General features: G+C 37.0%; 2 protein-coding genes across 2 annotated transcripts in view; one reads left to right on the forward strand and one right to left on the reverse strand.

Annotated features, from left to right (window-relative positions):
- LOC110023193 (NADH dehydrogenase [ubiquinone] 1 alpha subcomplex subunit 8-A-like) overlaps positions 1–4717 on the reverse strand; it is a 19270-nt gene extending 14553 nt beyond the window's left edge. Inside the window, exons 1-2 of the mRNA XM_020722475.1 lie at positions 4522–4717; positions 4234–4424 (exon numbers count right to left, since the gene is read on the reverse strand). Coding sequence (XP_020578134.1) covers positions 4234–4424 — 191 coding nt within the window. The 5' untranslated portion in view covers positions 4522–4717. The remainder of the gene's footprint in view (positions 1–4233; positions 4425–4521) is intronic.
- A 4513-nt stretch (positions 4718–9230) lies between these two features.
- The window catches only part of LOC110023221 (LIMR family protein At5g01460), a 22546-nt gene continuing 17324 nt past the window's right edge, over positions 9231–14452 (forward strand). The window contains exons 1-6 of the mRNA XM_020722530.1: positions 9231–9843; positions 9930–10015; positions 11613–11731; positions 12232–12342; positions 12570–12668; positions 12784–12906. Coding sequence (XP_020578189.1) covers positions 9494–9843; positions 9930–10015; positions 11613–11731; positions 12232–12342; positions 12570–12668; positions 12784–12906 — 888 coding nt within the window. The 5' untranslated portion in view covers positions 9231–9493. The remainder of the gene's footprint in view (positions 9844–9929; positions 10016–11612; positions 11732–12231; positions 12343–12569; positions 12669–12783; positions 12907–14452) is intronic.

The raw sequence follows: 14452 nt of genomic DNA on the forward strand, positions 1-14452 counted from the left end.
GCGAAGCAGAACCCCTCACAAGGCTAAAACCGCAGCCCAGCACAAAGCCAACCGTGAGACCCAAAACCAAACCATTAGAGCAAGGTGAAACCGAGCCCAGCAGGGGCCAAAACTAAGCCCAAGATCAAAATAGGACATAGCTCTGCAGGCATTCAAAACTGCGGTCATGTAAATCCCCAAGGTGATTCATTAAAACAGAATAAAATCGAGCCATTACAAGGCAAAACCGGGCCATCCAAAGGCTAAAGAAAAGTCCTCATGCCTTTAAAACATCAGTATATGGAGCCAAGATAGGTTTTTAAACTATAACATTAATATAGAAAGTATTTTAGGCCACCAATTGTTCTAAGCATGAATCAACTTCCCTCAAACATCCAAGCATGAAAGATGTCCCCCCCTCGAGGGGTTAAACCAAACTATTAAAGCAAACTATAGAACCTTTCCCAAATCAAAGTGAACTTCTTCATAACATGCATTTTAAGCAAAAGAAAGTCATAAGATGCCAAAACCGAGCCCCCAACATATATGAAGGGTCAAATAAACTCTCCAACATCTCATGCTAAATTAGAACAAATGAGGAGTTTCATGATACATATCCCAACATGTTTGAGAGAGGAGTCAACATTATCTCAAAGCCACATTTTAACATTTCTGATTTGCTTGAACAAAAAGAAAAGAGAGGAGCCAAAAAAATGCTATACTTTCACCATTTTAAGCAAGTAATCAAATCTAACTCCTAAAACATGCTTATATTTCTATCTTTCACATGTTGAGGTGACAAATATTTCAAAATATAGGCGCAACACTAGGCTAGCATGTCATATCAGCCACAACACCAAGCTCAAGGATTCGACAGAGAGAAAACCGAAAAGGAGTAAAGCAAAACGGGGGAGGGGAGAGTTAGGAGGTACCTCCGTGAAGTAAAAGCCAAAAAAAAAAAACAATTTTCAAGAGCACTTCACCACTTTCAATCTTCCCTCAACAGCAAGGGTAAAGCCACTCCAAGCCTAAAAAAGTTAGAGATGAAGGATGAGAAAAGAAAATGACAGAGTTTTCCCTTCCCTTAGACAATTTTCGGCCCCCTGAAACGCACCAACGAAAGCCTCATATAGACCAAAGAACAGGAGAAGGAATGATTAGGAGATCGTATATGATTCGAAGGATTGAGAGGAGCAAACGCCCCCATCCGGGCGTGCGAGAGGCAGAGGATGAGATACGATAAGGGATGGGTCGCAGGATCGTCCCACGTGCGCGAGGCGAGCGTGGGAACCAGACTCCAACAGCACGAAGGATCGGGCCAGGTGGAACCGAGCGAGCCGAAGCTAGGGCAGAGGTCCACAGGGTCGAGACTCAGCAGAGGGGAGGGGGAGATAATGAAATTATGTTAAGATTTAATATAAGGTATTAATTATAATTATAATAATAATAATATATTGTTTATTATTATAATATCACTTAAATGTGTATTTTTCCCCAGACGTGTCGTTGCGGTGAAATGAACGTCCCCTTTAGGCAAAATCGACGTTCCGTACGCGTCGGCGCAGTCTGTTTTGTCATCCGGAGTCGTTTAGGCAACCCCGTCGACGATTGGGACAAAACGCGTCGCGATCCAAATCACGTCAAAAATTTGGCTCGAGCTTAATCAAATAAGGCGACGAAGAGCGCGATAGTGGCAAATTAACGTGTACAGTCAATCCTAAGACCAACAGTCCTATAGAGACTCTCCTTGAGTTCCTCCATAATAGTATTACCTACTAAGTAATAGCGGTCAAAACTACCATGCGGAGCGTCAAGTTGAGCAAAGTAAATCTCAGAATTTCTAACGGGGAGGCTTCTTTGCTAGTTTTCTATGAGTAGTCGACAGGGAAGTCATACGGCTAGACCCTAGGCTATTAAATAGGAGAAAAACTACACCTTCGCCAAAAGTGAGGTCAACAATAATGAGCTAGCAATTACAAATATTTTCATTTAACTTGATGTTTAGTTCCTATATTGTTCGATCAATTAGCTATACTATTGATAGAATTTTTACTTTTGATTGTCTTAAGATGTGCAAAGACCACATGGATTTAATCCTCGACACTATTTATTCTCCCTATGATGATAAGGAAAACATATTCATGTAAATAAAATTCTATTATGCTAGCACAAAATGATCTCATCATTGCATTTTGAGTGAGGATTTCATTAATATCCTGTCTATTTAGAAGATCTAATAGTTATAAACCTCCATCATTTTTCTTGGTCTGGTCAGATATTTGATTTGATCGATTGCCATAGGTAGTAGATTTACAAGGTTTAATAATAAGGAGGATGAAGTGTTTCTCAAATTGGATGATCACGACCTCTAAATTGGTTTATGTTTTCAATGACTAAAATTGATCGTTCAAGCAGAAGCACCCTATGGCAAGATCAATCACATTACCACAAACTTTAAGCCTACTACTTGCTTTACCTATATTGTCCAACTTCTTATGTCCCTTAGTACTTCAACATTGTTTCTTAGTGCTTGTTTTGGCATCCTTCCATCATATTTTAACTATCAACCATGTTTATAAGCATACATAATGCAATTATGCAAGCACGTACATACATTGTCAACAAATAACTACATAGCAGAGCCGTCAACTCAGAGCTTTCAAATTATTTCATCCTCTTGAAGAAGCTCATGCACATCCCAAAGAAAGACTTAACATAAGCCTAAAAAGTAACAGCATTAGTGACTAAAGTGATATTGATAACCCTCTAAAAATAAATACAATCCTAACCGATAATAGTTCAAAAACTCAAGCTAGAGATTCGTTTAACTTAAGATGAGAGAAAAGATATGCATGTTTCATGTTCATGGCTATCACATTTTGCCATAAGGAAGTTTAATAAACATCAAGCTTATGATAAAAGTCACAAAAAACGACCATAACAATAGAGTTGTAAATTTAGCTCTAAGATCAAGAATTGCTTTAAAATCGTATCATTTCTTTAGCATGGATGAAGCTTGAATCGTAATTAAAGGACAACTAATGACCTTGTCCTAATCTAATTGAATTTTATTGAGTCAAGTTTGGGTCAAATTGAGCTAGATAAAGTTTTAATCAAAATGCCTATGCATGCAAGACGATATGTATAGATACATTCATGTGTTATTTTAAACATGCATTTATGCATCTATAGATATGCCCATGTATGTATATTTGATTCATGCATTTATGCACCTATAAATGTTATAGATGCATGGTTATAGGTACATATCAATATCAAAACAGCATTTAAATGGAATAAACTTCAACAGACCAAACCTTGCTCAACTCAATATTAGATCAAATATGACATGGCTAGGCTTAGCTTCACTTAGCATTGGAAAAATTTGATTTGAACTAATTTTAATGAGTGGTTGGATCAGCTTGTGATCAAATCATCAACAACAATCTGTGAGAATGATGGCTCCATGTTTTAAGGCTTGCGGGTGAGATTACAAGTCAACTCTAAAGAAGCAAACAATCAAGCATTCAAAGTGCATAGAAATGCTTTTATGTGAGACTAGTGAAACTAATAGAGAAAAACAACAAAGTCAATTTTGTGTGCAATACAAATTAAACATGTCAAATGTCAAAAACTTTCCCTTTGAGTGCAATAATGAAACCTTTTCATCTGCCAGAATCACTAGTTTCATGAGCATCTAAAGCTTTTGTTGAGGTAAAAAAATCCTAGTGAGCCTGTTATAAAATTTCAAAGAAAACACATAAGGGTTCAAATAATGCAGATTTAAAAAGAAGTTGACGTAGGCAGTGCAACTCATGCACTATGGAATGATTGTTTCCAATATTTGAACCTGCAACCTTTATGCATGTCTCGACGAAGGAAAACTAAAGCCTGCATTCTAAGCATGTTATATGCTGCTAACTACAAAATCAATGCTTCAGAAAAACATTGAAAATTCAACTTCCTATCCACATTTAAACAATTTTGAACGCGCGCTGAATTGGAATTACATCAAGGGGCACTGCTTCAAGCATAACATGACTAGTAGAACATGAATGGCTTCAAAAACAAAGTGAAACTGGATGAAGCCAAACACCATGCTACCAAATAATTACAGTATCTCCAAGAGTGCGCATGGTTAGTAATAGATCGTAGAAGCGTATTAGCGGAAAAAGAAGATAAGCGAATCAAGTCAACCTTAAGACACATAGCACAAGTAAGTGAAAAAGAATGCTTTCAGTTGCGAACTCTTACAGACTTAGGACGCAATGGGTGACTTCCCGGCCCTTGTCAAGGCATTTTTCCGGGTTGGGATCCTTCTTTTTACACTTGATAAAAGCCATGTTCTCAGCTCGGCATTTAACGGCGATGTGCTTCGACGCCGCCATAAGAACTGATGATGTGGGGATTGGCTTTCCCGAGTGATCGACGGTGGTGCTCGGCATCTGAGATTGCCCATTAACCGCGGTAAAAAGAATCCTGGGGTTATAGATGACAGAGTACAAGGCAGATCGAGGTCAGCATTTGGGTTTTGGATTATACCTAGATCTGGAGATCCTTTTCCCAAGAAACAATTGGGGTGGGCTGAAAATGGAGCAGGCTGAGACAGCTCGGTTTCTTCTCCGCCGGCGATGAGAGCTGAAGGAGATGCCCCGGAGCCTTTTGTCGATTAAAGCCCAGCGGTCTGGATCAGTATCGAGTTAACTTCACCCAAATGACGCAATTTGAACCGCTGGAAATGTAGGGCTGGCTGGGGTCTAGTTTGGGCAGCTAAGTGTAAATAATGAGAGTTTATCAGAATAAATTAGTTTGTTATTTGGGGAGCTTATCTAGAACAGCTTATTGGCAGTTGTTGTCGGATAAACGATCATTTTGCTATTTTTAGTGAAGTTGTTTGCAATACAAACTGTATGAGCACCGAAATAGATAAAATGAAGCCGCAAACCATTACAGATCAGTTCAAAAGATAACATAGAGTGTTCACACTTTTCTAAGTATCATAGAGTGTTCACACTTTCCTAAGTATCAAAAGAAATAAAATAAAGATAAATATAATTACAACTATAATTAGAAATATTAGAATGTTTAATTTAACACTCTGACGACGTCTGTCCTCAACTGCACTATCATCCTGGGAAACCATCCTACCATGATCAATATTGACAGTGCAAAAAAGCCCTTGCAACAACCGTATAACTGCTCTCACTGCTGTGAGGCTGGCATGACGTGAGTAACGGAGTCGGTAGTTCGTGGTAACACAAGGCAACTTCGTAGGTCCATGAAATCATATAACTCATATTGTTATAGCTGCCCAAAAACAAAAAAAAAGAAACCAATAATTGTCAGATCCAAAAATTAAATTTTATGTATAGCTAAAGAAAACCAAATTAAATAAAAATTGTATCGAACTAAAAAAATTTAAAAAAACACGAGTGTCCGGTCTCAGACAACTAAGTACACCAACCCAAGCGTCTGTCACTGCAATGAGACAGTCTTGGTTGCCTTTAACCCACATGAAGGATCGTACTGGGTTACATGTTCTTATCACAAAAATAAGACATCAAGTAGATCCTCATATACTGCAGCACTGAAAAGAAAAGAGGACCTAGATTGCCTTCTTTAGGATTTCACATGCAATACCAACAGGATACGTTTGTCCTGTGTCATATGTGTATATACCAAGCTGACAAAGCCAAGGTTCGTGATCGGGTGATCCAGGGTTGGGGTGAGACAGCTCAAACATAATGAGAGTGATGCTTGCGCATTCAATAATGAATAAGAATCTCATACCAACCGTAAATCGTTAGATAATAATAACCGTTTAAGGTCCTATTCAACAATTCTTTTGATGAAATTTTCTTTCATTTGAAATAATGTAACGGTTCCCCTCTAAGTGAAGGGGGTGGATTATGATAAATAGGAGGGATTGTACGAAATAAATGGGAGTCAAATATTGGAGAATCTCTATTTTTTTCTCCTATAATTTCTCTTTTCTCTGTGTTTGTTCTATCTTCTGAGTGTGATTCCAGGATAACTTGAATTCAACGAAAACATTGAGAATTTCATAAAATGGAAAATATGGGTTGAGGTTTCATTGCTAGTTGATGTTTGAGTGAAAATTAAAAAAATAAATTAAATAGGGTGTTGGTTTTCTAAATAGCAAAATATAAAGCACCACATATGACATTTAATTTTATTTTATTGTTTTGTGTTATATATATAGCAATAAATAGGGTGTTGGTTTTCTATATATATATATAGAAAACCAACACCCTATGAAATTTTTTATAATTTTTTTTTTTTAAATGTTAAAATATAAAATATAACATATGCACATGCATCCCAATAGAGAGATGACCAAATCAATCGTCCAAAAAGTTCAAATAGAATTTATATACATATCACCCAATTCACATGTATTTCCATCTCTAACATCTAATTTTTTTTATATTTGCATTGCTTAGAATTTTCATATTACATAAAAATATCACCATTTTTAATGTATGTCTGGAGGTTCATGGTGAAAAAGTAATGAATTAGCATCTTGGTGTTAAACAAAAACTCGTTGCACACTTGAGTAATTAAAGAGAAGCAAACAAAAGAAGAAGTCTCATTTTTTATGTAAACAACTTTGTCAAGGGAAAAATCCTACGGAGTCTGACATGGTTGAAATAATTCACAATAAATTATGAGTACACAGATCAACTTTTCTCCTGAATTTGGAGAGATTGAGTTATAAAGTCGATCATTATAAATGTACAACAATTGTTCATTAAAAATAGTTGTCTGGTTGTAATTAATATGATTCTTGGTGATAAAATGCTGCAAGGGTCGGAATCCATTGCAGTGAAGGAAACAGTCCACCGTGAATGTTGCAAACAAAAGTAGTGTAAGTTTGTCATATAAGTCTTAGTGGAAGACATTGTAGCAAATGGATATGTGGGCAGAGGATGGTTGCATCTATAGCGTCGATCGATCATAAAGATCGTAGTTGGAAGCTACAAGAGTGTGAGCCACGTAGGCCATAACTAGTCACATACGTTTGAGTGATAAGATGTAATAACATATGTAGGCCGCAATAGCTGAAGTTGAGAGTTGCATTAGTTATACCCATGTAGACTGTAATGTTGAGATATGATGATTCTTGTAGGTTGAAGGGCCGAAGTTGAGTGCTACATTTGCAGACCATGTATGTTGTATAGGTGAGTTGTGATGGTGTTCATAGGTTGTATGGGTTGGAGTTGGGAGTTGCACAAGATGTGAGCCACATAATTTGTAGTTGGTCACATAGTTCATAATGATGAGTTGTGTTGATGTTCATGGGCTGTGAAACCGAAGTCGGGAGATGTACGAGTTGTGGGTCACACACGCCCTATTTGGTCACGTATGGCGTAATGATGAATTGTGATAATGTCCGCGGACCACAGGGCATGGAGTATGAAGATGCATGATTTGTGAGTCACATACGTCTTGGCGGTGAGTTGTGATAATGCTAGTGGACCATGAGAGTTGGAGTCGAGAGTCGCACTAATTGTGAACCACCTAAACTGTAGTTGGTCTTGCAGGTCGTAGTGGCGCGTCATGATGACATCCTTATGCCGCAGCGGCGGGATTTAATGTTTCAAGGAGGGAGCTTTAGGATTCAAGAGAAAGTCATCGTCTTCAGGTCGCATTGTTGCAATATTTTATAGAGATATCACTACATTATATGCAAGGCTTCGTTGCATGATCATCGAGGTGCATAGTAGCGCCATATATGAGATGTATTGTTACACTATCTTCAGAATGTGTCATTATATCGTATTTGAGTGCATTGTCATGTCACCTACGGGGTGCTTCACCATCATACAACGTGTATTGGGATTTCACAGCACATATTGTAACTTCAAAAGGGACTTCATTGAAAAAAGCAGGCGACAGCCGATGATGGCCATGTGTGGGGGGCAAATGGTTGTTGGAGTTGGTCTGTGGGCGGTAGTCGAATTTGGGCACAGGCAGCGTTAGCCAGAGTTGGTCGTAGGGGGTTGCACCCCGGAGTTTTTTGGGGCGGTGGTGATTAAAGCGGGCTAGAGCAGGCAAAGATGTTAGCCGAAGTTGGAGGCAATCAGAGTTGGCAGAAGTGCAACAACGATAATATCGTTTAGAGGCAACAAAGATAGTCGAATGCGACAAAGTGTATTGTTGACTTGGGACAGTGGTCTGGGTTGGTCGAAGACGACAATCAGACCTAGCCAGGTGACCGACAAAGTAGTGTTTGATGGTGATCGGCGACCACAAGCACATGTCTTCGCTAGATCATCAGTGTGTGATCTGAGGCATTAGCTCCCTCTTATGTGACCTCTAATCTTTCTCTTGCCCAGAGTCTAGTCCCCCTCTTAAAAGGGGGAAATATTTGCTCACGTAATACACACACTACTCTGCGTGTGTGCTCCATTAACCCCGCAATACATTCATAATAACCTATGAATAACATCGAAATAGAGCCCACAAAAGTTATTGGAAGGTTATTAGGGTTATAGATTATTAGAATTAATACTCAATAACCTCCCAACAACCCCCTAATAACCATTAAGCATAAATTATTGCATGGTTATTACGCACACAGCTCTGCGTGCGTATCATGTACACAAATATTTCTCCTTAAAAGGGGCAGAGCTCAATTTGAAGAACCCAAATTATAAATATGAAAGGAAGACATACAACTTTTGCTCAAATTCCTCAAAAAGAAACCTTTCATCCGATAACATTCAATTGACATTTTAGTGTCTTAATGATGTCAAATTGAGCGATATTGGCCATGTTGGGACACTCAATTTAATTGTAAGTTTGCCACATTTAGAATAAATTTGAATTCCAATTATGCCTGGAAAAATCATTGAAAAGTGGTTTAATAGCATGATATAGACTTGACAACTCGCTTGAACCGAAGATGCTATCGTTGAGTTCGCCTCGTCGAGCAGGTCAGTTTGAATATAAGTTTGTTAAAATCAATGTTTCAAAAGATTTTCAAATATTTACAACTAAAAAAATTACGTCGAGATCGTGTTATATTTCAGGATTTATGCTGGATGATAGACATTTGTTCATTGCATATAGTTTTAAATATTAAAAAAAAATTAAGTATACTTTTTAATCAATCGGATGGCATATATAAAATTTAAAATTTAACAGATGTATGTAAATACATAGAAGCGTAGTGGCATGTATATAAATTTTATAAATTTCAAATTTTTTTCAAGCAGTCGGATCGGGCCGTGCTTTTGGACAACAGGTGCCTGGTCAGGCTGCCAGCATAACCCTTCTTAGCCCTCCACACGGTGCTCCCCCAGGGTTACCCCTCCATTCTCCGTTTCCCCTCTCCGAAGTCAGGCGACGCCGAGGGAGGAACGAGAGCTTTCACCTCCGCGATAGAATCGAAGGAGACGAAGAAGAAACGTGCGGGAAGAGGAAGGACGAGAAGGCTGATAGATCTATTGATAGCCGGATCTAGATCCGGCGATCCTGAGGGGAAACGATGGGGGATTTCAACTTGGCGCTTGTGATTGTAGCGGTTATAGTATGCGTGCTTGTTCTGCTCTTCAATGTTTATTTGCTGGTGAACTACCAGCATCCCGACGACAGGAATCAAGCCTACTTCCCTAAAGTAATCGTCGTCCTCGGTCTCTCCATCGCCGTCATCTCGATATTGATGCTGCCCGCTGATGTCGCCAACCGGCAAGCCTGCCGCCATGCCATTTATAACGGCGCCTGCAACCTGACGCTTCCGATGAAGACGCTCTGGCTCGTCGTTTACATCACAGACGCTGTCCTCGTTTTTTTCTTCATCCCCTTTGCTATGTTCTACTACGAGGGCGACATGGACAAGTTGTTTCTTTCATGACTCACTTCTATTTCGTCCTTATTTTCTTCCAGCCTTTTTCTTTGCTCATTAGTTGGGTTGTTTTTGACAGGAGCGTGGGGAAAAGGTTATGCAGCGCGATGTTGTGGGTCGCCGCTTCCGTTGTTGTTTGTGCGCTTGCGGTTGGGATACTTTACGGTTATGTTCCTGGACTCTTCCTTTGTAATTGAGATTTGGGGTCATTTGGTTGCTTGCAGATGGAGAACATGTTATAGGAAGTGATGTTTTTGGTTTTATTTACTTTTAAATCCCTTAATTTGGGGAAATTTATTCTGATTTATGACTACATTTCTGACGATGGAATATAAAAAATCCATCTTTTCTCAGGACATGTTTTCTGGCTTCTCACAGCCAAATGAACTAGGTCCAACAAGATTTTCTTATTTCTCCATGCTCAAATTTAAGCGCATCATTCATTTATGAGAAATGCATGATGTTTAAAATTGCAAAAATGTGTAATTTTTTTGAATTTTCTCCTAAATCCATGTGAGTGTGACTTAGCATTTGGGTAACTTCGTCAAAGGACTTGAACCCAGTGAAAACAATATGAGACAGTTTAAGCAGTTAAGGTGAAGCTTTGTTTTTAGCGCGGTGAACGGCTGGGGAGAGATTTGAAGCATTACAATTTCTGTTCTCTAACTAAAGCAATTTGTTTATTACAGGATTTTCCCTGATTATACCATTATTTTCCTTACAATGCCTTGTTATTGATTTATAATCTTTGTTGGATTACTTAGTTATCTGGTATTTCTATTCATAATCATTTTGCAGCCATTTGGCTTCAACATTATGGATTTTTTCCTAGTGACAAACCATTTTCGTCAGGGTGCTTTTGAGCTATTTATTTAAGCAAGTTTTTGCATCTCTCCTTCACAAACAAAGCTCTCATGTGTCATGATATAGAAGGCTTCAATGTATTCCATTCCAAAATTTACATTATTTTAAGTAGTTTGTCTTAAAACATTGATTACACATCGAAGGGGTGTCTGCTCGTTGTTCCCACCATGATTGGTTGCATTTTTCAGCGTCTTATTTTCTTGTCATGTAGATAGGCTGTGAACAATTTATTTGTTTTCTATCAAATGTTGTCTTCTTCATCTTCAACTTAACAATGATTAAAATTGGAGTCTAAGCTTCATTGAATTTTGTTTGTAATGTTTTTATATTTTGTGGCCATAGATGTAGCATTCTTGATTTCGTGCCTTTCTGATTGTTCAGCACACTCTTAGTCAGCCCATTATCCATTTGTCATCCGACTATTTATTATTAGGAGCATTTACATACATAGCACCCAATTCTTATGTATTTACATATCTCACACCTAAAATTTCATATTTTGTGATGGATGCTAAGAATTTATTTTGTGACGAACAATTCTTTTCCCTCTTCTAAAGATTGGAACATGATCTTTGAGAACTCCACACTATATTTTCTTTCTTAATAATAGTACTGATTGGTCTATCTTACATGATAAGCTATATTATTCTTGGGAATTTCATTTTATATATGCTTATATTCATATTTGATTTTTTCATATTTTTCCTGTAGTTATTTAGAATTATTCACTGTCAATTGCTAAACACTACCTCGATTTAGCTAGTCATTCATAAATGTTATTTACTCTAAGAATGTCAATGATTCAAATGTTATTGATATTTTCTTTCTTATAATCCTTCTTGTTTTGGATGGATGGAACCTCTTTTCTCTTTTAATGACATTACTTTTATGGCATCAGGGATAGTAGGCAAAGTTGACTTCAGTGTTAGGCACCTCTCTTCCGCTGCAACAAGTTTTCCATCTTCTTGGACAGAATTCTCCCGCAGCCAACCTTGCATTGGTTCTTCCGCTCGTCAGGTGTCTTACGCTACTTGGTGTAGATTTGGAGCTTTTCCGGGAATTATAGTCCCATTTATATGTTTTGAAAAGATCATTCTGTAGCTCTTACTCAGGACATGAATTAGAAGTAGATGAAGTGTCAGCTTATTTTGGAGAGTTCTTAATTACATGGATATTTTGCTGGCACCTGTATTTTTTCTGATATTATAATTAATTGGTTTTCCAGAAATTTACATACATAGCACACAATTCTTATGTATTTACATATCTTACACCTAAACTTTCATATTTACATACTTGGCACTTTGTTGCTTTAAACATTTGCATGAAAATGTGTATTTCTTTTTTAAAAGTGGTAATGCTATTTTTGACGTGATATTAAAGATTTGAGTGCTATGTGTGTGTAAGTATGAAAGTCTAGGTGTGAGGTATGTAAGTACATAAGAATTGTGTGCTATGTATGCCATTAGTTTTTTTCATCCAACTAATTACTTTATTCTATCCTCTGTTGTGAGTAGTGTGATGCATACCTGGCTAGTCCTTCTTCAGAATCAACGTGGACGATGCGAGCTAGCTTTCCAGAATATGTGGTCGCTCTTGCAACTATTGTTGGATCTGTTCTTTTCACGGTGTGTTTTAAACCTAAAATACTTGATATTATGTTTATTAATATTATTTTGGTCACATATTCTTAATACCCCTAAAAGGTGTCAATGATTTTGTCTTGTAGTAAGTTTTTATTTAGCTTTAAAGGTTTTTAGATGCTTTTCTTTGCCCGTGTACAAATTTCAGCTTTGTTCCTCTGTCTATAACATTTTAAGAACTACAAAGTGGAATTTTTTTTCTTTCACGTTAGATATTTGGAGGTGTTGGGATTGCTTGCCTTCCACTAGGCCTTATATTTTCATTTGTCAGGCGTCCCAAAGCGGTTATCACTCGTTCACAATACATTAAGGTTTGTAATGTGATTATTTTAATCTTTTGGAAGTATTCTTTTCTTTTATTATTCTTTTTTATCAACTCATAGATATGCTGGTATCTTATTTACTGTTTTGTCGGAATTAATACAGGAGGCAACTGAATTAGGAAAAAAAGCTAGAGAACTAAAGAAAGCAGCTGAGGCCCTTCGTGAGGAAGAGAGAAGTGGGTCCAAGGGAAGAAAATGGCGTAAAAATGTTAAGACAGTTGAGAAGGTATTTACACTGTCATTATCTATATCTTCATCAAAGTTTCAATTTTTTTTTTAAATTTAAGTTTCTATACATGGTATCAGGTAATTCTCAGAGGTAATCCATTGAATTGACTTTTAGAGATTACATTTTCCTCCCTTAATTTATTATTTGAAATTTACTTGAGAATTGAGCTAGGTCAGCTTGTAGGCCATAGGAGGAGATGTTTTTGTTCTTAAATGTTGTTTTGCACTTTCATTATCATTTTGGGTTACACTGTTATTAGTGGTATGGTAACCGAAGCATCATAAATAAGTTTCTTTCGAGTACTTTGGTCACAAGTTAGTTATTGACATAGAGGTGTTTTATGTATCCAGTTTCCTGTCCAGATATCTGGAACCCGGCGAAGCACATCAGGTTCTGAATTTGAAACTATATCAAGTTAGATTATTGGAGTGGTTTGGTTTTGGTTTTGGTTTTGGTTTTGAAGTGAATATATTCATCACCAATTACTCTATCCAACTCTTGGTGATTTGTTCCGTTAGTTTTAATGTGTCTTTTATGACTATTTATCAACCTAGTATCAACCCTCAATATTTTCTTTTAGACTCGGGACTAACAACAATAATTCTGAACTGAATATAGCTTTAGTTGTTATGGGTGATTGGCTGCATAGGTCTTACATTATAGGTGAAAACATGCTTGTGCAAATATCAAATCTGGAGCATATGCACATGGGCATGCTGTTTTCTTTTCGGCATAAGCTTGTTAGTTTTTTATTTTGTGAATTTTATAAATCTCCAGCGGCCAAATGACCAAATTTTCTCTTAAAGCTAATCTGGAAACCTACAAAATGACAAAAAGGCCCATCAAACTAACATCTTTGTTAATCTAAGTAATTTATTTGATTCTGCTTCATGCTAAATCTACTTTCCAGAAAAATCAGCAGGTATAATTTCTGACTTGATGAATGATTCTGGATATTTTTTAATTACTGAACAAATCTCATCTAGTATTCGCTATTATATGTTGTAAGTAACTCTTTGGTTAGCTTAGTTTATTCGTTTGCAATATTTATCTACTTAATTTGAGCTGTATGATTCATTTTTTCACCACTTGATACATTGCAAGACTTTGTTTAAATTATTAACCCCCTCCGCTCCTATTAAGCTTAACCGATGTTAGTGCTTTATTTTAAACTTCTGCAGCCTATTTTCTGTTAACTTTGCATTTGGATTGATATGTTTTAATAACATTCATGATTAGCAGAACATCACTCCATTATGGGCCAGTCCAGAAAGAAATATAGTATCCCAGCTTTTCTTTGTTGTCTTTATTTTTGGTTGCCTTGTTTTTGATTGTAGATGTGAAGGTGTATTTATAACAATTTTTGTTTTTTTTAATATCGATCCCTTTTGATTTTCCTTATGACTTCATTCCACATCTTCTACTAGCTTTTAATTTTGCTAAGAGCCTTTATGCTTGACATGCATGCTTGAAGCTTCTTAGCTAAGAGTTCAATACTATTTTTGTTTGCAATTCCAAATATACATATACATATATATATATA

This window comes from Phalaenopsis equestris, unplaced genomic scaffold (assembly GCF_001263595.1).
Source record: "Phalaenopsis equestris unplaced genomic scaffold, ASM126359v1 Scaffold000223, whole genome shotgun sequence".
Taxonomy (NCBI): Eukaryota; Viridiplantae; Streptophyta; class Magnoliopsida; order Asparagales; family Orchidaceae; genus Phalaenopsis; species Phalaenopsis equestris.